Genomic DNA, 27,964 nt, shown 5'->3' on the forward strand with positions numbered 1-27,964 from the left:
TCACAGAGGCTGTGTTTTGCCAGCTCCATGAAATATTGCTCAGGGTGGACAAATTGCATGGTTCTGTTAAACGCAGGAGGAAGACTTGTCACAGCTTCACAGCTACAAAGATTTCAGGCTCTGCTAACCTGCCCAACCCTTCTGCCGCTGACGTGACAGCATATGGGCTTTCCCACGGAGGAGCAGGGCTGCAGGAAACATGGATGGCTTTCCCTGCCAGGGCTGCATCCTGCCGCTCTGCCTCAGGCACCGGCCTGAATCCCTCTGCCCTTTGCTCCTGGTCACTTCTCTCTTGGGACACCAGGTGGAGGAAAACCCCTGATTCGAACAGGGAAGCAATGAAATTCAAAGGGGAAAGACCTAAAAATGGGGGAAAGCAAATGAAACGGGGAGGTAAATGAGTCGCTGGGAGCTGCAGGGAGGTGCCAGGGATGGTTGGGCAAGGTGGGGATTGCCTAAGCGCTGCCAGAGTGACTTGGGCTGGTGAGCAGAGAAACTGGGAGCAGAAAGCAGGGCTGGCCATTGCAGCCGGATGGGGAAGAGGAAGCACAGAGGTGTAGTGGTCAGAGATGGGGAATGGGAAGAGCAGAGGAGGACTGACTGGCAGTGAAGCGAGCCGGGAGGAAGGGAGGAAGGCAGGCAGCACTCAACCCATTTGCCTGGGGAACGGAGGGGTTTGGTGACAGATGGGGACTGGAGACGGACAGCAACTGCCACTGACCAGCTGCCCAAGAAGGCTGGACTGGTGACAGGGAGCAGCTCGTGTGGAAGGAGACAGCTTGTGGTGGGAAGGCTGAGACTGACTGGCCAAGGACACGCAGCTGAGCCAGACCACTACGGTTTGGGGAGGCTGGGCCTGGGCCTGCAATGGGGAAGAGACAGGGAAGGGCAGCTGAGGCAGACCCAGCAAGGGGCAATGGCCAGGCCCACAGCCCAGGGCTTTGTGACAAGCCTGAAGAAGAGAAGCCAAAAATGGGAAAGCTTGGAGAGGACAAGGGGAATCAGGAGGTGTTTCTGAGACCACAGATTTCTCCAGTGACCAAAAAAGAGTCTTCTGCCAAGTTTTACTCCCAAGCCTTGCTGTTCCAGTGCTATTACCCCAAATGCCACCTAGGAGCAGGTGCCTTGTCTCACCAGCTCCACTCCTCACTGAGGACAAGAGGCCATTGCTGCAGTCTGGTATCAGAATGCACATTTCTCATCACTGAGAAATGGCAGCACCAAGGCTGGCTGCACAACCGCCCTTCAGTCTCCTCATGCATATAAATGATGGCTGAGTCTTTAATTATGTGGCTGCAGATTTATTTTCCATGGGACACCTACAGCACACAGGTTAGATGGTGTTCTGGATGAGTTGAGGCTGTGTCATGAAGAAGGCTCTTTGCAAGGACTCAGCATCATCTCTCTTATTTTTTTAAGTCTATTTCGTTCTGAGAAGTGTGAAAGAAAAGGAGGGGCTCACTGCTGAGGCAGTTGTGTTTTGGCCTGGATCCCTGCCCCTGCTGTGGATTTTCTACCTGCTACTGAACAACTCACTCACAGCAACCTTTTCAGAGGTAGCTATTAGCTATGTTTATTTATTTTGGCATTTTGTGTTTAGCCTTGTGCTATCCTGAGCTCCTGATGTCTCATTTGCAGGAGTATTTATTGCTCCCTGCTGCATGTGAATGGGGACTTGCACTTGGCTGTAGAAAACGTTTTAAAACACACAGTGCCCTGGGAAAGTGCTCAGATCAGCGTCCCCACCTCCCAAGCTGCTTTTGACCTTCCCTCCAGGAATGCTGGGGCTTCTCTAAAACCCTTCTCTCTTGCTTGGTATGAGTATTGAGGAGGCAAATCTGTTATTATTTGGGAAGCATGGAGACATGAGAGCATGTATGCCATAAAAAAGATCCTGTGAACATTACTCTTTTTTTTTTTTTGAGTGGGGCCTGAATGTTATGAGAATAACCTCTGAGTTAATGCTTTGAACAACTCTGTTCTGCTCTGTTGGATGTGTCAAGCCACAGGTACCTGCCTCCTCGGGAACCTCTGCCCTTGAAATGCAGGTAGAAATGTGTTTGTTCTCTCCTCTCATCTTTTCTTGCTTTCACTGGCCTCGCAGAAGTAGGACTTCAGCACAGAGATGAAGTTTTCTGTGCTCTTCCCCTGATTCCTCGCACTTTCCTAGCACTGGCAAGTTTCTCTGTGAAGAAGTGGCTTTGGTCCTCAAAGCAGCATGTCCCTCTCCAGATAGGAAGTGAAATGGGATTCTGCTTGCTGCAGATCAGGCAGACTTTCCAAGTGTGACCTGGCAGTTCTCTCTCTGAGGTCTGTTAGGTCACTGGAGCTCAGCTTTCCCATGAGTTTTATGAGGTGCTATGAATACCATATATGGTGACCCTGGAAGGTCGCCTGGCAGTGACACTGTGAATAAACAGGGCTACTCTAGCCTCTCTTTCATTTCCTACCCTAGAAAAGGCATGGTGGGCAGCAGTGAGGCTGGTGGGTGCCCAGCAAGGCATAACCCACTTGGGATATAGCAGCCCACAAGACACATTGCCATGGGTTGCTTCTACATTGTGGCAGTGAGAGCACTGTAGACTACCCAAAGACTTACTTTCCTATGTGAACAGGACAGCAGCCAAAAGGCCTGCAAGCAGAGCGTCTTCTGCGTGCTTGCCACCAGCAGCAGCACTCCCTGCATCAATCTAGGAATGCTCTGACCATGTCTGAAACCCTTGAAAGACTTCCCAGATGCTGATCCCCCAGTTGCTGAGCTGAGAGGCTACATTGGAACCTCCACTTTCTTCCATGCTCTACATCCAGTGATCCTCCTCAGGAAAACCAGAGAGAAGGGATGAAGTAGAGGCCTCCTGGCATGGGGTTATGAATGGGGCTGTGTCTTACTGATAGACCTGGGAGGTTAGACAGCCTTCCAGGTGTTGTTGTTTAAACAAATCCTTAGTGTGGCTTTTTTATTGCATGCTGATGCTTAATGCAGGGCCAGATATGAGGGGATGACAATTTTATTGAGAGGTGCACAGAAAAGCTAAGGTTAATGCTGCACAACAGATTGATAACTGGAGAGGAATGGAGATGACCTAGCACAGACTGTGAGCGTGGATTCTGCCTGTCCCTCAAATTTCTTCCCTTGACAACTTCTCTCTAGTCAGGGTCCTGCTGCTTGTGTTATATGTAACACCTACCTTTTTTAGACACAGGGGTAGGAGCTACCTGTTGCACCACTGGAGCACTGGCAGTCCTGATGGAGATAGGGTCTCTGCTGTATTGGCTGCTATACACATGGCCAAACCCAGCAGCCCCTGGCCCAGGCTCTCTAATACAAATCACTCCATAAGAAGAGGTGTAGCTAGGCAATGCTTGGAGAGAAGAAGGTGGGTGTTTTTAGATCACATGGTTAGCCAGGCTAACAGCACTAAAAGCTTGATTACAATTCAATTAAGGGAGTGTTTCTAATTAAAGAGTTTTTATTTTAAGCCCTAAATGATTAAAATAAAGGTAGCTGAAGTGTCCGTACACACATTCTGATTTCATTCCCAAGGGTTGTGCCTGCATTTGGGATTTCTTCAAATTCCCTTCTGTCACCTCAGCCAGCAACAGGGGAATAACTGGCATGGCCATTGTCCCCTCAGATGCTGCACCCATCCGCCAGGCAGCAACATCCCAAACTCTGCTCCCACCAGCCACTCTGAGAGCTGCCTCTCCTGGGATCTGATTCAGGTGTCTCCTTCCAGGAGCCCTCTCTGTCAGACCCTGCCTCACTGGGTGCCTCTTTGGGCCTGCCACTCACAGCAAAGTCATGAGCCATGTTTGGCTTCACAAATTCCCTCGTGGCTAAGGTTCATCCACCCAAGGTAGCAGGGCAAGCCCTCATCTGGATTTATCAGTGGCTGCATACTTTGTTACCTGCCTTCTGATCTGGTCACTGTTATATAAGATGTGAAACTACAGAGGTTCAGTGGAGCATGTGTAAAGAAATGTCATACTACCAAAAACTCAATTAAATTTTAACTTCTAAGAAAGGAGACAAAGTTCTGTGACAGAAGTGGCCTGGCAGTGAGACAGGATTCCCAAAGGCCTGCATAAAAAGGCAACTATTCCCAGGTCTCAACAGCTCCTCAGTTCAGTGCAAGCACTCACTGGTGATGGGATTTAGACTGTTGCAGCCCACCCTCTTGATATGACTTGAAGCTAAGGAAGGCACAACCTAGAGGACACTGCACAGGATTCCATCCAAGTGGGTTTTGAGTATCTTCAGAGAAGGAGAGTCCTCAACCAGTCTGCAATCAGGAGAAACTGCTCCTGCTCCCAAAGCTCACAACTGTGCTTCACTCTTCCTTGGCCCATGGAGTCCCAACTTTCCACTTCCAGAAGCCTTTAAAAACTTCCCCAGCCTGGACTGCTCCTACAGCCCTGTTGTAGGGGTGCTGGTTGCCTCTCCCTGACTCAGCTGCCTCTTTCAGAGTTGCCCTGGGGCTTGCTGATGGGCATGGTGGCCTCCTGGCCCCCAGGCAGCCCAGTCTCTGGGGGTGCCTGGGCTTCGCTTGTCTGCTGGTGGGTGCGTCGTGGACCTCTGTCTGTGTTAGTGTACATGCTGACATTCCTGTGTATTTGCAGATGCTCCTAAGGGGTAAGGGCTGCCTGAGGAGCCTTGACACCCTTCTGTGGGGTTAGAGTGGCTCTGATGCCTGATGTGCCTTGATGCAGAATCTCCACTTGGCATCTGCTGCCATTGTGATGGGACCCAGTGCCCCTTGTATGAGGATCCCCTAGCAAGTGTGACGGCTGGTGACCCTGCTGAGGTGACAACAGTGGCATATTGGAGCTGCCCCACAGCCCCCACCACAATGGGGTGCCACGGGTGGGTTGTTGCCCCGCGCTGAGGAGAAATCTCCATCTGACGGTCCAGCAGCCATTACGGGCAAACAGCCCCCCAAAATCATCCCGCACCTGTGCGAGTTATGTCTCACCTTCGGAGGGGCTTTGAGGGGACAGAGACCGGGAGTATAGCGGGAACGGCGGCGGGCAGTTGTGCCTTTAACGACGGGCGGAGGAGGAGGAGGAGAAGGAGGAGGACCGGGGCTGCGTTGGGTGACATCAGTGGGTTTGGCTCCGGGGCTCAATGGAAACTGGGTGAGCGCCGGGCTGTGCCGACCACACGCCGGCTGGAGGGGACGGCGAGCGGGCGGGAGGCGGCAGGCAGCGCCGCGCCGCGCTGAGCCGAGCCGAGCGGAGCTGAACGAAGGAGGGACGCGTCGAGCACGGCCGCCGCCAGCCCTCCCCAATCCTCCGTCATCCTTCCCGCCGCGGCCGCCTGGCCCCCTGACAGCCGGCGGAGCAGCAGCCCCACACGGTCCCCTTCCCGTCAGGGTGGGTATGGGGGGCGCCCGCCTCCATCTTGGGGCGCAAACCCCGGGGGAAAGGCGGCCCCTCCGGCTCTTTGTGTGCGCGGAGGGAGGGGGAGGGAGGGGGCGGGGGAGGGGAGGGCAGGGCGCGATGTGCCGGGCCGGGGCTGGGGGGGGGCAGTGGGGGACAAAAGCCCTTCTGTGGGGGCGCGGGGAGGGGGTCCCCCTCACCGGCGGCAGTGTATTTTGTGGGGGAAGATTCCACTCTCTTCCCTTTCTCCCCCTGTCGGGGCCCTGCCTGCCGGCCGGCGGGGCCGAACCGAACGGAGGGGGTGCCGTACGGTTCTGGGCGGAAGGCTGCTGGGGTCCCCGCGGGGGGCCGCTCCCGGGGTGGTTTATCTCCCCCCTCTCCCACTCACTGATGCTCCTTGTCTGCCTCCCCAGCCTTTATTATTGCCTGTTTTCGGGGTCTGCTGTTAGGGGATGTGCCTTGTGTGGAGGGCTCCATGATTCCTTTTGTGCGGGTGGGGGGCTGTAGGGGCGGGGGTCCGCGGCCGGGAGCGAGGGGGGGGGGGAACGAGGAGAAGTTCAGCGCCGTTCCCGGGGGTGGCTGCTTTTTGTTACCTACCCGGAAAAATAACAGCCCGGGTAAGGCTGTCTTCGCGTAGTGTTTTGCCTGTAGGGGGTGGGGGTGTAAGTGACATATTTATTAGTATTTTTTTGTTCGCCCTCTGTTTGCCTGTTGTGGCTGTTTCTTCCTCAAATGACCAAACGCTTTGCTGGGTTTCTCTCCCCCCATCTTATTTACTGCTTTCTCTCTCTCTCCCCCCCCCCCCCCCCCCCCCCCCTTTTTTTTTTTTGTTTTGTTTTGTAAGTGTGAAAGGATCTGAGGGGATTTGATGCTTTGCATTTCAATCAAAATATATTATTTCCCCCCCCTATTTTCCATTCCCATTTTTAAGCCGGTTCAAATTAATGTTTTGCCAGCCTCTTCCTTTATTCCCTTCGCACACGCACGCAGAGAAGACACACACAAAAAGCCATGTAAAAAACCTTCATGGTCCATGGGCAAAGCAGCCCCCGCTCCCCACGCTCCCACCAAAAGCTGGAGTGTGGCTGGGCTCGGCAGCCTCCATTATTGAGCCGTGGCTTTGGGGTTTGCGTGGCCTTTGCTAGACAAGGCATCTTCTCGTTCCTAACCCTCTCAGGTGGGACCGAGGTGGCCCCAGTCTATCCCTGTATCCCCCCACCCCCGCCCCGAGACGGTCCCTGTGTCTTTGGTCGCCGTCGGCACTGATATAGCAGTCCGGGATCAGCTCTATCGTGTGTTTATATAATGGTCTTTGTGCCTGTATGTGGGTATTTTATATTATATAAATAGGCATTGGTGCAGAATGGTCTGTGTGTGGGGAAACAGTGCTGGTGGCTGGAGAGTATTGTATTTTTCTTTCTGAGGCCGTGTAGTGTATTGTAGATGTCAGTGCAGTGCTGGATATTCATGTATGCAAACGCTCATGCGGGGCGCACACTCGCTTTGAGGTTGTATGTGTGCTAATCCCTTATGGAAAACTAAATGGTTTAACTAAATGATTGCCCTGCAGCCCCTGGGAACGCTGCCTTGGCTGGAGAGCGCAGGAAGGGTGGCAGGGCAGGGGGGGTTAAGCCTGCCGGGAGGGCGGGAGGGAGGGCTTTTTAAATCCTGCGCCGATAAATAATGGAGAGGGAGCGAGATAAATGTCGTATATCGCAACGTGAATTTGGCAGGAGGGATTTTCTTTCTTCTGGTCGTAGTAGACCTGAAGATCACATGGCAAGGGCAGAAGGCCTAGATGGTGGGGGTACATGTGTGAAGTAGGAGCAAATGTGGTAGATGTTTGAACTCCTGGAGCAGCAGTTGTTGGGGGTGGGATGTGTGTGTCCTGCCCCCTCTCCGTGAATCCAGGCTGTTGCTCTCTGGCTATCCTGGATGCAGGTTTTCTAAGCACACTTGTGTGTGTGTTGTATAGGGTTAACACTCCTGGGGGAGTGACCCTGAACCTGACCCTAGGGGTCTCGGCCCCTCCTCAGGGGTGGGCCACACTCCAGGTGATGGTTAGCCCACTCCCCCCACTTCCTGCGGTATAAAAGACAGGAGTTCTCCTGTCTCTTCCTCTTTTCGCCCTCTTGCTCACTACCTGCGTTCATGACCGCACACACACACTGATACTGTATACCAGCCACGAGGCAGAGACACCATCACACTACTCGGGTTGTATCCATCCCTGTTTTGTATTTTGCTGTTTTCCCTTCCTCATCCTTTGTAAACTCCCCTACCTCCAATCCCTTTTTTCTAAGTTATTGTTAAACTTTTCCTTTTTAACTTCCAAATCGAGTGAGATTGATTTATTGGGGTGTCCCTACCTTTTATCTCTCTCCCTGTCTTTTGGGGAAAGGAGGGGGAGGAGGGGAGGGCACTCTATAAATTCTATAAATTCTATAAATTGTCATTGGGTCTACCAAATTTATAAGAGTCTCTGGGAACTTGCATTTGAACCCAAGACATGTGTGTTGGGGGGGAGATAAGGCAAAATGACAGCTGTTGGAGACCATGATTTTTCACTCCATTATTCTGCTTCCCACTTCCACCCCCTCGTCCCAGAGCATTTTTTACATTCCCCTTTGGAGCCTGTTGCTTAATCAGCTAGAAGGGCTGCTGCCTCGTTGTGCGAGGAAACCCTTCTTAACCTGGCTCCTGCCTGTCCCAGAAGGGTGGAACCAAATTTAGGCTTGGGACTGTGGTGTTGGAGCACAGTAAATGTTGTGCCTTGGTGCAGAGGGGACCCTTCAGCTGCCTACTGCCTGCCCTCTTCATCTTGCTTGGCAGTGCCTGCCCCAACTGGGAAATGGACTCAAGTGGAAGTGCTTGGGATTCGCAGGCCTGTGCAAACATGGCCATGAAGGAAGGAGGCTCAAGAGCTATGTTCCTGACAGTGGTGTGACGGGTTCCTGGGGACAGAGACCTTTGATCATTTATTGGAGTAGGAGTGTGAGCAAGTCAGACGTATGTTAATGTGGTTATACAGAACAGCAGGCAGCGGATGAAAATCATGTCTGTTTGCTGCGCCCTCACCCAGGTACGCCTGCCTCCTGCTTCAGTTCCCAAGGCTCTGCCTACATTCCTTGTAGCAAGAAAGTCAGAAATAGCCACAGGCTTTTGTAGACTTTAGACACAGAGAAACCCACATGCATAAGTAAATACTAGGTGAGGGGACTCCACCTCTTAGTGTTTTGTGTGTGGTTTCTGGTGACTGGAGCTCTGCTTTCAGGGTTCACAATGTCCCCTGAATGCCTTGATAGGATTATTTCCCTGTACTCTGCAGCCCGTCCATTCCTCTTTCTGTAATCCCATCTCCTGGGGCAGGAGAAGCAGCTCTGGGTTTATACAGAATCCTGTAGCTGGGATTATTATTTTTTCATTATTATTTTTTGTGTGTGCCTGTGTCTCACAAAGCCATTCGTCCCTCTTTTCCTTCAGTGATGCTTCATTCCCATCAAAGCTCCAGCAAGGGAAAGTTCCTCTCACCTACTTGTGAAAACATGAATCATTCCTCACCTTTCCTGTCCCCAACAGGCTCTGTGTCTGTATTTTGTACGCTAATAATGTGGCATTGCATAAATTAGGAATGTGGCAGATCCCTCTAAAAGGAGACGTGTTGGCTGTCTTGGGAAGAGCTGTAGTTACTGGAATAAATTGATATCCACAGAAGAGGCAAGGCCAAGGGGGTTGTTAGCAGGCAAACTGTAGAACTGTGTTTGGCTGAGATGTTTGCAACAGAAGTTGAGGTTGGCAGGAAGAACAGACTCTGTGGCCATAGTCTTTCCACCTAGTTGGTTTTCGGTGGAGGTGAGTAGGCTAAGCCTGAGCACGTTGATGGGGTATAGCAGGTCAAAGGGTTAGCTAATCACCTCAGGTAAAAGGATGAGGAAAGGTCTGAGCTGCTAAAAACAAACAGCTGGCACACCTAGATAGGCAACAGGCAGAGAGATTCAGGCCAAAAGAGGCTGTGATCCCATCAGAAGTGTGTAGAGATAAGCTAGTGTCATTCCCAGTCGGTGGGTGCCTCGAAGGGTTCAGTTCAGGGAGATGTCTCCTCCCTGTCCCTGTGTTGGCTCCTGCCTAGGGGTGGAGTCGTTTGCTCCTTGAAGTCCATCTACCTCTTGAAGCCCTTGGGTCCTGTGCTTCACTGCCACCGAGGTGCTAGTCCAGGGTGGGATTAGAGAGCACTCTTCCTCTTCCTTGTAGGATTTACTATGCCTGTCCCTTCTAGTGTCTCATGAGGTTGCCACTGTCCAAGTGCCAGATCCTGTAGATTACAGTGAGCAGTCCTGTCTCTTTTTGTGGTAGTGTGAAGTGATCACTCAATGAAACTTCCTTAGGAGGAATTTCCTGTCCCTTCAGTCCCTGAACAAAATGATACAGCAGAGATTCAATCCTTTTTCACTCCCACAGTGGAAACAGGGAAAATGTTCCTGAAAAGGTCCTGTTCCTGCAGCATTTCTAGCTCATAGTATTGCTGGCCATCCAGGAGGTGAGGAGAGGGGATAGAGGCCGTGCAGAAAGCGAAATATTTCAAAACAAAAAATGTAGCAGTGTCTGGGTGAAGTGGGGAGGTCTCTTCTCTACTGCTGCATGATTCACTTCCTGTTTCTGCTCTGACACTGTGCTTTCTGTGCTCCTTTTCTCAGCACGATTGAACCATGGAGCTTCGAGTGGGGAACAAATACCGGCTGGGCAGAAAGATTGGCAGTGGTTCATTTGGAGACATTTACCTAGGTAAGTGAGAGTCTTTGTCCTTCCACTTGCAAAGTTGTTTTTCTCAATTGCATCATTGTTTTGGGGTTGTTTTTCTTGTCTGTTGATACTTGTGGGCACCATGTAAAACTGGAGGTGGTGGAGAGAAAAAAATCTTCAAGGAATACTGCTGGTTGCTCTTGGTTTGATGGTTGAAAAAGTGGGAATAGCTCAGCTTTGCCTTGCAGATATTGGAGACACAGTGGTGTTTCATCAGACTGATTTTAGGTTTGGAATATTCAGGGCATATTTGTCATACACCCTACTTCATCTCTCTCACCTCCTTTTCTTGAGCTTCATGGGGATTGGGTATAAAGTCTGTGAAGAGCGGATGATGGAAAGGAGGAGATAGATATTTCTTCAGCTTGGAATGAATAAAAGTTTGTGGAAGGCTGATAGTAGAAGAGGTGGTCCAGTCTCTGTGACCAGGAGGTATAAAGCAGGCCAAAGAGGCTTGGCCTGGTTAAAATCCTAGGGCCCAGATCTATTACATCTGTAGTGGGATTTAATTAGTGTCTGGAATGACCTAAGCTGGGAGCAAAATGGACAGAGCTCATGAGGCACTGGATTTCCTGTTACCACAGCAGATCACTTGGTTAGAACCTCTTCCAAGTGCCCATGCTGATGTGTAAATATGTTCCCTGATGCTTTGCCTGCTGATGTCTCAAACTATGTGAGGCCAGAGTGGTGAGACTACCTAGCAGCCTGATCAGTCCCTCTGTGAGAGCTGGTGTAGCTTCACCTGTCATCTAGTTCTCACCACTGTTTAGCTTTAGTCCTGCAGGCCAGCAGACTGATAACCCTCTCTGTTCATGGTATTTGCACCTTTTGAGCACTTGGAAGTGGTTGTCATGTGGTCTTTAACTGTTAATTTGCTCAGTTGAGTTGTGTTTTGCTTCCTTATGCATCCACCACTCTTCAATCTTGCTGCTCCTTCAAATTTTCCTAGTTTGTCCATCTGTTGAGCAACTTAAAGCCTATGCAGCATTCGAGGTGTGGCATTTCTAGAACCTGGCAGTGAAGGGCTACCATTGAATGATTCTGTAATGTGATGCCTCTGCATAGACTGCTATGGGTCTCCTTGGCTTCCCCCATCACCAACATTATATCGAGTTGCAGAATTTGCCTTGGAGCACTGTCAGCTGTATTGTAGGTGATCTCTTCCAGGTTCTGCAACATCTTCCCATTTCTCCCTTTCTTTGTGTTGAATACCTCTAAGTTCAGATTACTTTTTTTCCCTGTTTTTATAAATCACCTTCTGTTTTCTAAACCCTTTGCCTTTATCTCCATTTCCTTCTTTCTTTATTATTCTCTGATGATTTGGTGTTGGCAACCTCTTTTGATTAAGTATCCTGTGGGAATCATCAGTGACACAGGCTTCATTGCCTCTTTTATCCAGAGTGTGAACAAAGTTGATAAATAATGGATCTGGGATCCCAATTCCACTGGCTGCTGCCTTTTCTGCATCCTACTTCTCTATGCCACTCCTCTGAGGCTCTCCAGCCAGTTAGTGTCTTGGCTTTAAATCTTCAGGGGCTAGGTTTTGAGGAGTGAAAGACCAGACATAGCATTTTCCAGCTGTTCTAGGGAAGCCTTCCAGACTCTCAAGGAGAGTATTAATTGCAAAACATGTGGAGAAAGAAGGGAGGTATGGAAGGGAAAGACCTGATACTATTGTATTCCTCTGCACCAGATAATGTTGTCCACCTGTGCACAGGCTACATGCAGAACAGGCCCTGGTGAAGGGGTTGTGCCTGCCTTGCCTGTAAGCAAACATGAGAGGTGGAGGAAGCCCCAGTGCCCTGGTGTGGTGAGCACAGTGGGATGCCTCCAGCCACCCAGTTCAACCAAGTTACTTGACTGCAATATCAAAGCCCTTGTGAAGTTCATTGAGTTGCAAGCCAGCATGTTTTGAAGCAGCGATAGCGAGACTTCTTGGAGCCTGGGTGACTCCCCAGCCTGGAGGGATCAGCCATGTAGTCTGTGATGGTACGTCTGGAGGACGCTTGTGCCTATGTTATCCTCTCATGGTCTGCTTTGCAGACAGAGGGACACATTCATGAAGTTTTCTCTCCTGTACCACATTTGCCTCAGTTCTCTGCCTTGATTATGGTGTAGAGACAGAGCAGAGGCAGACAAGCCTTGTTTGTTGTTTAAGGATGAGCATGGGCTGCATGGTTTATCCCCAGCTTCTCTCTTTTGGGATGTTAGTACCTTCACCTGCTCTGTAGCTAGGGGGTGCTGCATGTTGTGCTCTTTGGAGTTTGTTTTGGGGTTTTCTTGTCAGAAGGAAACTACAATTTCTGCGTGGACAGACAAAAAGAATGAACTTCTGTTAATCTCTGGCTGGGGCTTAAAGCATAGTGCTTTGCTACCATGCCCTGCCTTGGGGGATAGATGTGCTGAAGGGGATCTTCTTCCCACTCTGGGCTGGGAGGGTGGGAAATGAGACTGGGCTGCCTGTGTGCCTCGGTAAGCCCATTTCTCTCTAAAACTGCTCACTGAGAAGAGCAAAAGCCAGTTTGCAGGGGAATTGCTGAGACCTTTGGGCCGTCGGAGGAGAGGTGCTTTGTCAGAGGTGTTGGCCAAGAGGCAGGGCAGGGTTGCTTAGGAGTCGCTGGGGCCAGGATGCACTGAAGGGGACGGTGGAGAGGAGCTGGGAATGGTTCGGCAGACAAAGCATGCTGGGACCTGCTCGGCTGGGGACAGTTCCTGGTGGCAGGCTCCTCCCTTACTGGGAGGGGAGTGCCTTCCCTTTGTTTCCCGGCCTGTTAACTCTCTCTCGCCCTATCTGACTTCTTACATCTGTTCCCAGCCCTCCATTCTTCCCTCGGCAGCCTGCGGAGAGGGGAGCGGGCGGTGGGAGCTGTGCCCGGCGGCGTGCGCGGTGTGCCGGGAGGGTGGTGGTTATTGTATCAGACATGCAGCAGGGCTTTCACTCGGAAAAGATCCTGTTTAGCCGGTGACATCCTCTGTCCCTGGGGCCCTGTTTCAAACAGCTCGTGATGAATGAGTTGAATTTGCGCAGCCCCCACAGCGGAGCAAGACTGGGGGTGGATGTTAGGAATTATCCCCAGTCCTACATACGTCTCTCCAGTGGCTGAAGCTAAGGCAGGCTCTGCTGTGTTTGTCTGGAATGTGATGCTTTCTAGTCTGGAGAGGCAGTGGAGAACTGTTGCTTTTGTGCTCGTATCTTTGAGAAAGATGGTGGTTAAAGCATGGAACAAAGGATCAGAGAGACTCCTGCCCTTGAATTCCCTCCTTGCTTGTGATGCTGTCAGGGCAGATCTCTAGCCAAAAAGCGGTAGAGGAAGCAACCTGATGATGCTTGGGGGTCTGGGGAGGGAATAAGCATTCAGATGGTGACCCTCTCAGTGAAGAGCACCATCTCATTAGGTCCAGTTGGTTCTGCTCTTGCTTATCCAGGCTGCAGGGTTGTTTAGTCTTTTTTTCTGAGAGACTAGCACTTGTTTGGGCTGTGGAGAGTGTGGGGTTGAAGACCACATTGATTATTTGAACAGCATATTCACATTTTGCAGAATCTTAAGTTTTCCTTACACTTAACTCTTTTTTGCCCTTTTCCTGCTTTACATGCTCACAGGTAGCATCCTCAACTGCAGAAAGCCTAGTGTATGGATGCATCATCCTCTTCCTGAACACAGAGGGTAACGTGGAGATGAGAACTCATTCATCTTTCCACTGTTCAACTTTTGGGTTCATTTGAAATGCTAACACTACTGCTGCCGAAAGTCGGCAAGGCTTACCATTGCATGTTTGTCAGCAGATGGACTAGGACAGGGAGAATTTCCCCCAGGGAATGGACAAGAGAGATGCTGCAGAGCATTTGGAGGAAAGTCTCCACAAAGGCAGGGGAAAGGGAAAAGGGAAGGAAGCACTCATATCTGTTTGGATGTTGTGGATGCTTCCATGCTGAGTGAAGGCCAGTGATTGAACACCGGTTAAAAAAAGGTAGATATTAGTCCAGGGCCATGTTCTTACTGTGATCTGAGCTCCTTTTTGTGCTCTCTTCCTCCTTGCAGTCCTGCTGGAGTCCTTTCATGGAGTTAAGGAAATGTGCAGATTTGCTTTACTGGTCAACAGTTTTTAAGTGGAAAGCATCAGCATGTTTCCAGAAGTAGCCATTGGACAAATGGCTCTAGCTCTCAGCATGGCTTCTTTCATTTCCCTTCCCCTGGCTCTTGAGTAAAAACCCCTTATTAAATTCATCCCTCCTTCCCCTCCCACAGAGCACCCTAAATAATTCCTTTCCCTCCTTAGTGTTTACAGTCTTCAAATATTTGCAGTCTGTTGTCATGTCCCATTCTTCCTCCCCACCCTCCTTAGTTGTATCTCTTGTCTATGTTACATATTTAGCTCTTTTAATCTTTCTTAGTAAATCAATCCCTCCAGGCCCCGATCGTTTTTGTTCCTCTCATACAAATTCCTAGCAGCTTGTCTGTCTCAACCCAGTGCAGTGGTATCTAGATGACATCTTTTTGCTACCAGGCAGCTTTTGGCTAACTTAATGTACAAGCCAGAAGTCTTCAACAGGGGATGGATCTTCTTAGGATCCAGAGGGATCCACTTGTACAAATACTTCCTTTTTCTCTTTGGCCTCTGCCTCCAGAGGTGGTGTGTGAAGGGATATGAATGGAAAGCTCTTTCTACATCTGTCTTTGTGGACTCTGAAAGTCATTTCACAGAGACTGGGAGGCACAAGTGAACCAGACCTACCAAAATTAGCTATGGAATATCTACAGCACATCACTCCAGCTCACGTTTGGCGTCTGTGTTTGAAAGTAGTTTATTTTTTGGCAATTTCACAAGCTGCTGATGGTTAGAGCTGCTCTCTGAATTGTGTTTGAGTGCAACTTTTAGTAGCTCTGGATACAAGGAAGAGCTTGTCTCTGTGTGAGGCAAGCGTAGAAGGATAAGAGAGAGGAGAAAGTCTTGAGTGTCATTCCCGTGACCTGTGTACAGATCTTAATTCTTTCCATTTTAGGATGATGTGAAACATCTGGAATCCTCATGGCTAGTATGAGAGAGAGACTGTCCCTTTCCTCCTCTGACAGCACCCTTTGGGACCAGAGTGCTGGCTTTTGCTTTTGTGGCTGGCAGCTCAGTTCTTTTCAGAAAGAAGTGCGTGAGGTGATGGTTTTGTGTAGTCACAAACAGTCTGGGAATACCTTCAACAAAGTAGTTTAATTCGGTACCAGATTCAGTTTATTCCTTCATGCTTCTAATTCAGAATATAGCAAATGTTTCTGTGTTGGCAGAAGATAAAGGTATTATTGAAACCCTCAGGAGAGGGAGAAGCTGGAGATTTGGAAATTGTCTGTATTGAGCAGGTCAGAGTTGTGGAGAAACCAGAAGTAGCTGGGAATGTTAGCAGTGTCTTCTGCTGAACTAATTTGCTCTGTTGAAGCGATGCACCTGAGGTACCCAGTAATTTTTCTCCAGAATAGGTGCTCCATATCCTTGTCTGAGAGGCTGGCTTGGGTTCAAAGGGTAGTTACATGATCAGAGAGACAGCTAAAACTTGTGTTGGTTTAGGTACTGCTGCTGCATACAGGCTGGCCTCCCAAAGTCTGGCACATTTTGAGATGAGCAGCTTGTTAATACATCATAGGACTGTTCTAGCCTGGCTGCAGAATCAGAGCTGGATTCCTATTCATGTGCCTTCCTTTAGAAATGGCAATGCTGGAAACTCTGGATGAAGTTAAAGTGGATGATTCTCATTTCTGCCACAAAAGAAATATCAGAGCAAATCTCAAGGTTTTGGCATGTGTATGGGTCTTGGTAAAAGTGTTTAGTTTTGGTGGAAGCTTGCTCAATCTTCATTTCACCCTCATTTCTATGCAGGAGCCAATATTGCAACTGGTGAAGAGGTGGCCATCAAACTGGAATGTGTCAAAACCAAGCATCCACAGCTCCACATTGAAAGCAAGTTCTACAAGATGATGCAGGGAGGAGGTGAGATGAGGAGGAAAGGATGGAGCTGGGGGAGTGGTTGAAGGAGGAAATTATTCTGGAGAGGCTTAGAAGGGAAATTATGTGGTGTTAGATATGATCGTCTCAGTGGGGGTGCAGCAGTTTTCTTCCGTTCTGTGGATTTAGTCTTTCTCTTTCCCCAGTGGGTATCCCCTCCATTAAGTGGTGTGGAGCAGAGGGGGACTATAATGTGATGGTGATGGAGCTCTTGGGGCCTAGCCTGGAAGATCTCTTCAACTTCTGTTCCCGCAAATTTAGTCTCAAGACAGTTCTGCTCCTGGCAGACCAGATGGTGAGTTTCCTCCGAAGCATTTGTGCCTGCTCTCCTATTCTGTGCCTTTCCCCACCCCCACCCCATATCCCCTCTGCTCAAGAATGCTATATGCTAGGCTTTTTTGATTTAGCAGGAAGTGGCTGCCAGGTTTCTATTTCTTGATGAAGCTGGCAGCCTGGAACCCTAGGCACTGCTGGCTTTTCTTGGTCTCCATCCCTGCTTCCTTCCCCTGCTGCCCGCCCATGTGCTGTGAGCGTGGATGCCTCAGCACAGGTGCTGAATGACTGGCATTGCTGCTGATGTCGACTCAACTGCTTGTGCCCTGTCTTAAGACCCTTAGCTCTTCTGGACCCTCTCCTTTCCCAGCCTGGATGAATTTTTAAAAGATGCTTTAGTGTCAATACTGAATCTGAAAGTTTTCACCTATATAAAATTGCTTCCCACCTGTCCTTGAAGTGCTAACGGTGACTTCCCCCACGGGAGGTCTGGGCTGGTGTGCAGAAGTGAATTTCCTCTCCGTTCTTTGTCTCTAGATTTTTCTGCTTTTTTCCTTGGCACTTCCCTCTGATACTCTCTGCAAAATGTCTCTTTCCCTGCTCTGACAGGCCAGAGTCCTGGACAGGGTCCTCTTTTTAAAACAGAGTTCTGCTGAGTTACCTTCTCGCTTGTCTCGCTATTTACTTGTTTATTCCCCTGTCTCTAGATCAGCCGTATCGAGTACATTCATTCCAAGAATTTCATCCACCGGGATGTGAAGCCAGACAACTTCCTTATGGGCCTTGGCAAAAAAGGCAACCTAGTATACATCATTGATTTTGGTTTGGCTAAGAAGTACCGAGACGCCCGGACCCACCAGCACATCCCCTACCGGGAAAACAAGAACCTGACCGGCACAGCTCGTTACGCCTCTATCAACACCCACCTGGGAATAGGTGAGCATTGCTGTTGCCCCTTGGTGGGGCTTTCCAGGACAAGCAGTGTGTCCCCAGGAGGGGCTTGGGTTCTGTGCCTGGCTCTGCTGCTGACTGTGTGGAGACTGGGTAAAGAACTGTTATTCCTGCCATAACTACCTTGATTTTTGTAACACTCTGAGCTCCCAAACTGTCTACTGCTATGTGTTTGTGTGCCGCGTAGTGCAACGAGGCTGTTTCATCAGCAAGGCTCTGACCATCCTGACTGTATTGCCACTAAGTAGCAAATCTGAAGAGCAGAAACTTTGAAGCTGCGCTGCCTACCAGCCCAGGAAAGTAGCTTCTGTCCTCAGAGCTCAGTCCTTGTTGGGAAGCTCTTACATTTGAATGTGTAAATTGGGAATTTGAAAATCAGAGCATGGAACTCAAAACTTTTTAAGCTAGCAACTTCCGTGGGATTTTGTGTCCTTTAGCCTGGAGAAGAGGAGGCTCAGGGCTGACCTCCTTGCAGTCTACAACTACCTGAAGGGCGGTTGTAGCCAAGTGGGGGTTGGTCTCTTCTCCCAGGCAACCAGCAACAGAACAAGGGGACACAGTCTCAAGTTGTGCTGAGGGAAGTATAGGCTGGATGTTGGGAGGAGGAAGTCCTTCACAGAGAAAGTGATTGGCATTGGAATGGGCCGCCCAGGGAGGTGGTGGAGTCACCGTCCCTGGAGGTGTTGAAGAGAAGACTGGATGAGGCACTTAGTGCCATGGTCTAGTTGACTGGATAGGGCTGGGTGCTAGGTTGGACTGGATGAGCTTGGAGGTCTCTTCCAACCTGGTTGATTCTATGATTCTAAGGCTTCCCATTCTCCCCTCTTGCAGATGGTTTCTCAGAAATCTGGAGTCCCAAGATCTGACCTGCAGAAAGTAAAGCAGTTTCCCACAGTCTTTCTTGCTTAATACTGTATAATGGTAGACTGAAAACAATATATTTATATCAGAATGGGGAGTGTTGTGTGTTGAGAGTGGACTGTGAGCTCCTGAACTCCCACATATTAAAAATAGTTGTTGTGTAGCTTTCCAAGTTGATCTTCTGTGTTTTGACTTGACCTGCTTATATATAACTGACTCTCCTTAGAGTACTCAGTCAAGATTTCCACAACCATGGTAACTGCCACAAGGAGACATGCACAAAATAATTCTTACTACTATGTCTGTTGATTCTTTTGTGTGTGCCTGCTCTGTCTGAACTCATAATGAGAGGCTAAATGTCTGCTTATGGGGTTGTGGGGTCTTTTATTTGAAGGGCTTGATTATTCATCCTACTCCAACTTAGCCCTGTACTGCTGGTACTTGGCCTGTGTGTCAGGGTGAGCAAACAATATCTGAACGCTAATGCAATAGCAGATTGCATATGCCATCGACCTCAGCACAGCTGCTGCTCTCTTTGTGCCCTTTGCTTTGGGAAAGTCTGGGTGTGAGTTACTCTGTGCAACAGGTCTCGGGTGTATTATCTCCATGTTACAGATAGCTCTCCTGAATGGCATAAAGGTTGCATGACTTGCCTGAAGGAAAGGGGATGGGGGTGTTGGTGCTTCAGCTGGAGTTCCTGGTTGTCAAGACCTTGCCACAAGGTGTGTGACAGACAAGTTTGTGAGTTAGCAGCATTGCCATGGGAACTGTCATTCTGAATTTTGCTTCTCTGTGACTAAACTCTCTGTCTTAATGTTACATTAATGCAGTTTAGGGAGAGGGAAGGAACCAGGAGGCATTCGTGTGACAGGAATAGCAAATGAATAAATGCCTTATTTGAATGTGCAAGCTAAGGGTTGGGCATTCCAGTGTCTGGTGGAAACACATTCTTTTCCCAGTGACCGGGTGAAAAAGTAGGAGGCAAGACTGAGGAGGGTTTCCACAGCTGGAGGCTTGCTGCTGAGGGAGCCACGGGACTCTGCAGGCTTGGGCTCATGCATTCCAGTCAATTTTCACATGCTCTGGAGATGAGAGTCCCTTGCACCCTCCAGAGCTTATAAAGTTGGAAATAGATGCCCGGGGTGCCCAGGAGACAGTCTTGGAAGAAGTCTGGTGGGCTCTGTCTGGATGACTAGAGGCAGGGGGCAGGGCACAGTTCTTCCTCAGATGTTTGTCCTCAGTGTAAGCTGTGCAGAGTTGTTCTGCTCATCCTGCTCTCTGTCACCATTCCGGAGTTTTGTGTTATTTTTAAAGGTTGCTGCCATGCAGTGGAGAGAGAAAGGGGAAGTGTAGTCCCAGCATGTACAAAGTCAGATCTGAGTATGTACTCAGGAAAATGTTGCTTAAGACTCATTGCAGTTGGGCTGGCCCTGGCTGACTTCTAGAGAGGACTGCTCCCATGGGTAGCACCAGTGCTGGGGGAAGCACTGTCCTTGGAGATCAGGAGGCACTTGGCACTATAGAGAAACGAGTTCCTGTCACATACTTTACATCCAGGGCAACCAGTCCTCAGTCTCTTGTCTTTTGTCCAAGCATGTCTTCCTCAAGTAAACTCATCCTGCTACTCATGCCTGACTCAGCTGCTTCTGAGGACCCTGCTTTGGGAAGGGACTGAGGGTGTGGGCTGGTTAGGAGCCTCCCTGGTAGTGGGAGGGAACTGTTACCAGATTGCTTGCGGAGTGGGTTGGGTTTGAGAGGTCATGTGTTTTATGTTGGAAGGGGTTTTATGAGCTAGTGGAGGCAAGGATGACTGTCTTACAAGAGTAGCCGTCCCCATCTATTGTAGGAGAATTGAGGAGCTGAGATAAAATGGAGAGAGGAAGCAAGATATGGTGCCAGAGGTCATGGCTGCAATCCTGCTTCTGGGCTGTCTCACTCTGGGCATGCGTTCATGTCACTTGTTTCTCTTCTTGAACTGTAAAGTGAGATCTTTTGCCTGTGTCCCAGGCATGCTGTGAGAGTCAGTCAATGATTGGTAAGCTTCTAAAACCAGGAATAGTGATGTCAAATAATGTTTCTTTGATGTGTAAAGGTGAACTTATTTTCTAATTCAGTAATTACTCCACTTTTGCTGTCTAATGTTATCTAATATCCTTTGGCTGTTTGGTATATGGGGCCAGGCAAAACAGATAATAAAAAATTTGGAGGTAGCCTGGGGATTTGTTTCATCTTCAGTTACAATTACAAAGAACTGGGATGCTGTTCTGTTGTTCTTCATTGTCATCCAGGGTTTACTTGAAGACCTTGCAGTTAGGGTTACAGGTCAAAGATAGCTACAGTGTTTTGAGGTAGCCTGACTACTGTGACCTATCTGCATTCATGTTCCTCCTGGATTTGAATATCACTGAAATTATGGGCTACAATGACCTGAAAGTTGTTATTCATGGATGCAGCACAGTCAGACACATATCATTCAGCTTTTTAGTAATTTCATGTCCTGCTTCCAGTTATGTTTCCTCTTGTCATGCTGCTGTGTTGAAGCACAGTTGTTTACATGCATGTGATGGATACTAGTGAGCTGCCAGTTCGTTTTTTGTAACTCCTTTCCTTACCTCTAGTAAGGACATGCAGCATTCCACGCAGACTTCAGTCTCCCTAACCTCAGATCTCTAATTCTGGCCTTCCTGAAATCTCTAGGGCTGTGCCTAGATGTATGTTTGCTGTACTCCATGCAAGTGGAGAGGTGTGGTCTACCTTACCTTAAGCAGTGTGGAGTTCAAGCACAATTTGGGAGACATGATCTTGATTTATTTCTAAAAAGCTGACTCACCTGTCCAGTAGTTTCTCTGGTTCCTGCCCTGCTGTCATCTACTGCTGATGGGCACCCCCATGCTCCAGGCAGGGAACCCACAGCTACAGGCTTTAAAGCTACAGTATGGCTAAGTCAAGGGCTGACAAATTGTGGGGTTGAGGAGGTTACCTTTGCCACCAGTGCTTTCAGACTCTGGATGTCCATTCTGAGTCTCCATTTCCACAGGCCTCCTGTCATTATCAAATACTGCTTACTTTCACTTAGTTGGTATGCATGGCGTGTAGTTGCAGCACTCCATGGGTGCAGGTATTCCAGCCTTAGGCTAAATGCAAAACTGTGGGCATCTTTTCCCTTCTTCCTTCATAGCATCTAAGCATCTCCCAGCCAGTCGTGTAGTCATCTTTGTCAGCAGCCTGATCAGATTAGAAAGCGTTAGCCCCTTTAAATTGGACAAGTTGATGCAGTAAGTTGATGAGGTAAACAAAAGAGCTGTTATTTCTGTGTGTTCCAAGTAAAACACTTAGGAGATCTTCAGGTCTGCTTTCTCCTCTGCTCATGTCTTGGAATGTGGCATTTTTATGGTATTTCATTTGCTTTCAACCAAAGGCTCTCTCCTCTCATTTGTGGAGTGAGATCACTCTCCTTTTGTTCTCCAAACACAGTGGGATTTTTTTCCCCTAATATTTTTAATTTGCCAAACCTTCTAGTCCTCAAAAAACCCATTATGAGGTAGTGAGAGGCCTGTGTTAGAAGAAAGGCCCATGGTGACTCTCAGCTTCTGTCGGTAACTGTAGCAGGTCCAGAAGCACTCCTTCAACAGAATCACAGAATGTTAGGGGTTGAAAGGGACCTATAAGGACCATCTAGTCCACCCCCCCCTGCTAGAGCAGGTCACACAGGAATGCACCTAGATGGGTTTTGACAGTCTTCAAAGAATGAGACTCTACAACCTCTCTGGGCAGGCTGTTCCAGTGCTGTCACCCTCACAGTGAAAAAGTTCTTCCATATGTTTACGTGGAACCTCCTTTGCTCCAGCTTGCACCTACTGAACCTTGTCCTTTCATTGGACATCACTGAGACGAGCCTGGCTTGGTCCTCCCGTCAGTGCCCTTTGCATATTTATAAACATAAATGAGGTCACCTCTCAGTTTTCTCTTCAAGCTAAAGAGACCTCATAAGGACATTTTCCAGGTTTCAGGGTTCAGTTCGGATAGCAAAGTAAGGGGGAGCTGTGATAATCTACTGGCCTTTGGATGGGCAGGTGGTAGCATGTAACTGATAACAAGAATTAACCCTTAGTGAGAACTAAGCCATATTGTGCTTCTCTGTTACCTGTGTAAGTTGATGAGAGGTCACTAATTCCTTGTTTCTGCCTTGTGTAAAGAGTATCTGCAGGTTAATTAGAAGATGTGTTTGAAAGGGCTATGTTGGGCTTCTCTTAGCTTTGTCTTGCCATGACTAATCCCCAGGATGAGGTATCATTCCAGGTGGGAAAGTGTAGGTGCCCTCCCCTGGGACTGGGCAGAACAAAGTAGGCAGTGTCACTGCAGCAGTTCTTGAGCTCTTGAATTCTTGTGTGAATTAAGGCCTGTCCAAGTGAGGAGGCAGTCAGAGCATTCATTTGTGAAGGAGGCTGGACTGTGTGGGGAGAGGAGGAGCAATTTTGCAGTGTGAGCATCCCTGCAGGAATCTGTCCTGGAGTGTCTTCTAAAAGTTTGTCTGTCCATAGAAATCTGTGCATGAAGAGAGAGAGGCTGGTTCTTCTGTTCCATCTTCACCTACAAAGCTGTGTGATTGCCAGAATAGTTTTGGTTGCTGCTCACTCCTTGCCCCTTTGTAACTTCGTTCCACAGAGCAGAGTCGCCGCGATGACCTAGAGAGCCTGGGCTACGTGCTCATGTATTTCAACCTGGGCTCGCTGCCCTGGCAGGGCCTCAAGGCTGCCACCAAGCGCCAAAAGTATGAGAGGATCAGTGAGAAGAAGATGTCAACGCCCATTGAGGTGCTCTGCAAAGGGTACCCTTGTAAGTAATCTCATCTTGATGGCTGTCTTGTTTGGTACAGAGCTTGCTTTCCTGCTGAAACCCCATGGAGTCTTGAGTCCTGAAAAGCAATGCCCAGTGCCTCGGACCAGGATGTTCTGCTGACACCAGTGATGTGGAGGATAAGAGACTGGTGGCCATACAGTTCTGGTCCAAACATAGGAGATGTTGATGTCGTTGTGTAGAGTCAGTCCTTGTGTTAACAAGAATGTGAGGGTGCAGAGGGCTCTTTAAAACTTCGGAAACAGTCTGGAGAAGGGGGTGGGCAGTGAGGTGAGAGGGGTTATGATGATGATGATCCTGACTTAGTCTGGGTAATGAGGGTAAGGACTGACTGTGACAAATCCCAGAAATAACCAGGTAATGAAGTGGCAAATGCAGTTCTTTGTAGATAAACGTGGAGTAATGTATGTGAGTGGAGAGAGTAAGTCTTGGTCCTCATGGCTCGTGCAAGATAGGTTGTTACAGTTAGAATAGGTGGTTCTGTGAAAGCATCAACCTTGTGCTAGTGTCTGCTGAGGAGAATGGTTTGGGTGTTGGACATTACTAAGAAACAAAAGAAAGCCAGGCAGTGTGCATGAACCCATGCCCCACTTGCTCCTTCCATGCACAGTGCATATCTGGTCCTTCCCACCGTTCCAGAAAGGATATGGTTAGAACTTGAAAAAAGTCCAGGAAGGGCCAAGAGGGTGCTCAGAGATGAGCTGCTTTCAGTACCAGCAATGGGTTTGCTGGAACTTGGAAGTGAGGTGATTAGAAAGATGATAGAAGTCTATGTTCTTGCTGTACCTCCAAGTTTGGATGGGAGCTGATTATTTGGGTGAAGCTGGGCTAATGCCAGTGAAAGTCAGGCATGCTTGCTCCAGTCTTTCTCCTCTGTAGCTGTCTACTTCTGGCTGCTGCTTGAGACAGGCTACTGAATGAGGAGGACCACTCTTCTGAGCTGAACTTCCCAAGGCTCACCTCCAGCCTTTATTCTTTAGGCTTGTATTGTTACTGTCCTTTAGCAGGCTCTGTGACTTACTACTGTTGCTTGGAAAAGCAGCCAGAAAAGAGATGCATGAGCATTTCCTCTGGTAAAAATAGGGATGGGATCTTCTTGGTGTCCAGAGCACTGCAACCAGCATGCTCCATTTTCATTACACAGCTTTGTGTTTGTGCTGTCTTGGTCCAGCATGGTGCTGCTGAAAGGCTGTGGCATCTCTATGGTGAGACCAGGGGGGTTGGATGGTGTGCACCAGCCAACTGTTCTCTACTCCTTCCAGCTGAGTTCTCGACATACCTCAACTTCTGCCGCTCACTGAGGTTTGATGATAAACCTGACTACTCCTACCTTCGGCAGCTCTTCCGCAACCTCTTCCACCGCCAAGGCTTCTCCTACGACTACGTCTTTGACTGGAACATGCTTAAATTTGTGAGTGTTTGTGGTGAAAGGGCTGGAGGGACAGGGGTTGATTTGTGTCACAGAGATGGAAAGTTGGAAACTGCCTGATAGTTGTACTTCTGCTGCTGAGCAGCTTGAGACAGGGGTCCAGGTAGAGTGAAAAGAGATGGAGTTGTTTGGTGATGCTAACTGAGGGGTATAGCTACCGTTAGTGAGTGTATCTGATGGAGCACATGTATCAGTAGATCTATAGCTATGGTTAGATAGAGATACTTTTTCAGAAGACAGCATATATTTGGATGTGGAACACAGACATAGGTTGCAATTAACAGTTCTAACAGCATATGCTGGCTTCTCTGTTTCTTCATGGAAGAGAATGAGGTCCTCTCTGGGTGAAGTGGAAAATGGTTTGGGGAGAATGTACTTTGGGGTCAAAGCTCTGCTTTCTTGGTGTTATGGAGCACTGTGAGTTTTCTGTCCGGGCTTGCTGCTGTCTCTGTCTGACAGCCGTGTGTAGCATGGGGGTTCTCTCCTCAGGGAGCAGCTCGGAATCCTGAGGATGTGGATCGGGAACGGCGAGAGCATGAGCGAGAAGAGAGGATGGGGCAGCTCCGGGGCTCAGCCACACGAGCGCTGCCCCCAGGTCCACCTGCTGGAGCCACTGCCAATCGCCTTCGCAATGTCACTGAGCCCATGGCCTCCACTCCCACCTCCCGAATCCAGCAGTCCGGTGAGTGGGCTGGGGGATGGTGCTACCTCTCTTTCTAGCTGCAAACAGAAGCTATTGACTAATATTCTTGTCTGGTGTTTCTCTGCCCCAAAAGGAAACACGTCCCCCAGAGCAATCTCGAGAGTGGACAGGGAGCGGAAGGTCAGCATGAGGTTACACCGAGGAGCTCCTGCCAATGTCTCCTCATCTGACCTCACAGGGCGGCAAGAAGTGTCACGGATTTCAGCATCACAGGTGAGTCTCTGATGTGATGTTCATGGCCTTGGTCTGCATGTCTCAGAATGCTGTGGAGCCTATAGGCTGATTTTAACCTGGTCTGCTGGAGCTGACGAGATTAAAGCTTCCAGTGTGGTGAAGAAAGTGTTACCAAGTTACACCTTGACTCTTAAGTTACATACTTTCTGGGGGCTGTGCTCACTACTGTCTTTTTATCTTCGCTTTACTGGAAGGAAGTCCCCATCTGGTTGCCTTCCAGACCACAATGGTTTAGAGAAGTGAAACAGTAAACTCTTGGAACAAAGGATGCCCCTTCATGCCTTTTTGTTCCTGTCTATCCTTTACCTACTCTTCCTTTTCTTCTTGTAGACAAGTGTGCCATTTGATCACCTTGGGAAGTGAGGAGCAATTGCCACTGGACCAGTGTTTGCTTAGGTGAGCCTGTCCTCCTGCCTGGGATCCCCCCCAAGAAGGGAATTGCTAGCATTAGGGATTAGGTTAAGGCTTTGATATTCTTCGGGGCAGGGGAGGAATTGGTAGGTTTCCTTTCCCTTTGCCTTACTTCATGGAGGGGATGGATTATCTGGAGTGTGAAGGTAGCTTTCATTTCTCCAGGCGGGTAGAGGGTGAAGAAGGTGCTGGCCCAGGGAGACATTTTGTTGCTTCCTAATGAATGCTTTCCTGGCAGTGTGATGGTGGGGGGGGGACGGAGGGTGCTGAGCACATAATCAAGCGTGAGAGACTTTGCACAGCCAGTGCCTCTTGTAGAGGAAAGGGCAGTAGCTGGACAATGTAGTTCTGAGGGGTGGCAGGGGTGTCGAAGAAAAGGCTGATTTTATTTGTTACACACCAGCTGGTGTTGGAAGTGCTGGGAGGAGCCTCTTCTCCTAACGTCTCTTTCCTTTTTCTCTGTTTAATTTTCTTCCTAGTGTCTTCACTGTATTTTTCTTTTAAAAAACAAAAAAAGCCCCAAAAAAACACAAAAAAAAATAGAAAAGACAAAAAAACCCAACAAAAACAAACCAACAAACCCAAGTGAATTTCTTTTTGCAACGACAAGGAGTCGAGCTGTGCCCTTGTGCTGGCGTGAGCCGTTGCTGAGAGGGCTGCCTGTGTTCCCCAGCCTGAGCGCCTCAGAGAAGCTGACGACCTGGGAGCTGTGCGGGAACACCTCCTCTGCCCCTCCAGTCTCACCCTGGCCCTGCTGCCACCCTCACTGATTATCCCCAAGTTCCCTCCTCTGACTCTGTTCCTGGTTTTGGTTTCTCTCTTTATTTTCTTCTTCCTGGATATTGTCTCCTGCTTGCTTTCTCTTTTCTTAATTTTCAAATCATATGGTTTCTAGCCATATAAATTTTATCTTTGCTCTCCATTTTTCCTGAGGGCAGGGGATGTGAGGGTTGGTTTTTTTGTTGTTGTTGTTGTTTTCTTATTTCAGGAGCCTTGTGAGCCAGGAGGGAATCAGACTCCAGCCACACTGGATGGTAGAAGTCTGATTTTTATTACTATAACAGAATTTATTTTCTCAAGCATTAGTTGAATTTTAAGCTGTGAGGGGAATTGTGGCAACAGCCTAATCAATGACTTGGGCTTCCTTTCCTTGGGTGGTTTCTCTGCATTTGTTTTTTTGGCTGTTGGGAAAAGTGCCAGACATCTGAGTGGTCCTCATGCGCCGAGGGATCCTGGAGCAGCACCTGGTCCCATGGAGGATGGGAAGGCCGGAGCTGAAATACAGGGAGAAATCCACTTCCCATCCCTGCAGCAGGGTCTGTTTTTTGTCTGGCTGTGCGTGGTTTTTTCTATTTTTGTTTTTTAATTACAACTTGTTTTAATTCCTGCGGAGAGAGTGTGGGACTTGAGGAGAAGACAGAGAGAGGTGCACAGAAACTGGAGTTTGGTGTTCTTTCAGAGCGATAGCTCTTGCTCTCTTCTTCACTCATGCAACCCCAAGTAAGATCCACCGTACATGCACAATCCCTTCCTGCCCTCTCCCTGCTGTCTCCCCTTCTTCCTTCCCTCCCCCCCTCCTTTAGTTGTTTTTAAATATAATTTAGGAATACTCAAGCTGCATTGTGGCACTTGAGGCTTTGAAACACAATGATCACCACTGCGACCTATGGCCTGTAGCAGACACACTGTCACTGTAGTGTGGAGCCGATGGGTTGTTGGCAGGGCGGGGAGGGTGGGGTTAGTCTTTGTTTTTGTTTGTTTTTATCCTTTCTATTTAACACTTTTATTTTTCCTCCTTATTTTTTTCCTAATTTATTTACCCCTCTTACTGTCTCTCTCTTTTTTTTTTTTTTTAATTAAAGAGCAAAACTTTTTATTACTTTGTAATTTAAAAAAACAAACAAAAAAAAACCTGAAGAACTTTGGGGGGGATTTTGTACTTTTTTCCTGTGTAAATATTGAACTTTTTTGAGCTTTATCGTGGTTGTTAATTTGAAGTAATAAAGTAGAAAATGATAAAGTGATGCCAGTATCTGTCATTTCTTCCTTGCCTGGTATCCTTGCTAGGAGTGACATCT

General features: G+C 48.7%; 1 protein-coding gene across 3 annotated transcripts; it reads left to right on the top strand.

Moving 5' to 3' along the window:
• Positions 1-5,096: 5,096 nt before the first annotated feature.
• On the top strand, positions 5,097-27,910 carry CSNK1E (casein kinase 1 epsilon). 3 transcript variants are annotated; one of them, XM_064155260.1, is made up of 11 exons: positions 5,097-5,373; positions 10,074-10,161; positions 16,042-16,152; positions 16,314-16,462; positions 17,148-17,376; positions 22,918-23,088; positions 24,372-24,520; positions 25,028-25,220; positions 25,315-25,454; positions 25,806-25,871; positions 26,875-27,910. In XM_064155260.1, the coding sequence occupies exons 2-10, from the start codon at positions 10,086-10,088 to the stop codon at positions 25,836-25,838; spliced, it is 1,251 nt and encodes a 416-aa protein (XP_064011330.1). In that variant the 5' UTR covers positions 5,097-5,373; positions 10,074-10,085; the 3' UTR covers positions 25,839-25,871; positions 26,875-27,910. The 3 variants fall into 3 exon arrangements, with proteins under 3 accessions (XP_064011330.1, XP_064011331.1, XP_064011329.1); XM_064155261.1 differs by having other exon boundaries at positions 27,081-27,910; XM_064155259.1 differs by having other exon boundaries at positions 5,098-5,373; positions 26,366-27,910.
• The last annotated feature ends 54 nt before the right edge of the window (positions 27,911-27,964 follow it).

The sequence above is a fragment of the Pogoniulus pusillus genome, chromosome 15, assembly GCF_015220805.1.
Source record: "Pogoniulus pusillus isolate bPogPus1 chromosome 15, bPogPus1.pri, whole genome shotgun sequence".
Taxonomy (NCBI): domain Eukaryota; kingdom Metazoa; phylum Chordata; class Aves; order Piciformes; family Lybiidae; genus Pogoniulus; species Pogoniulus pusillus.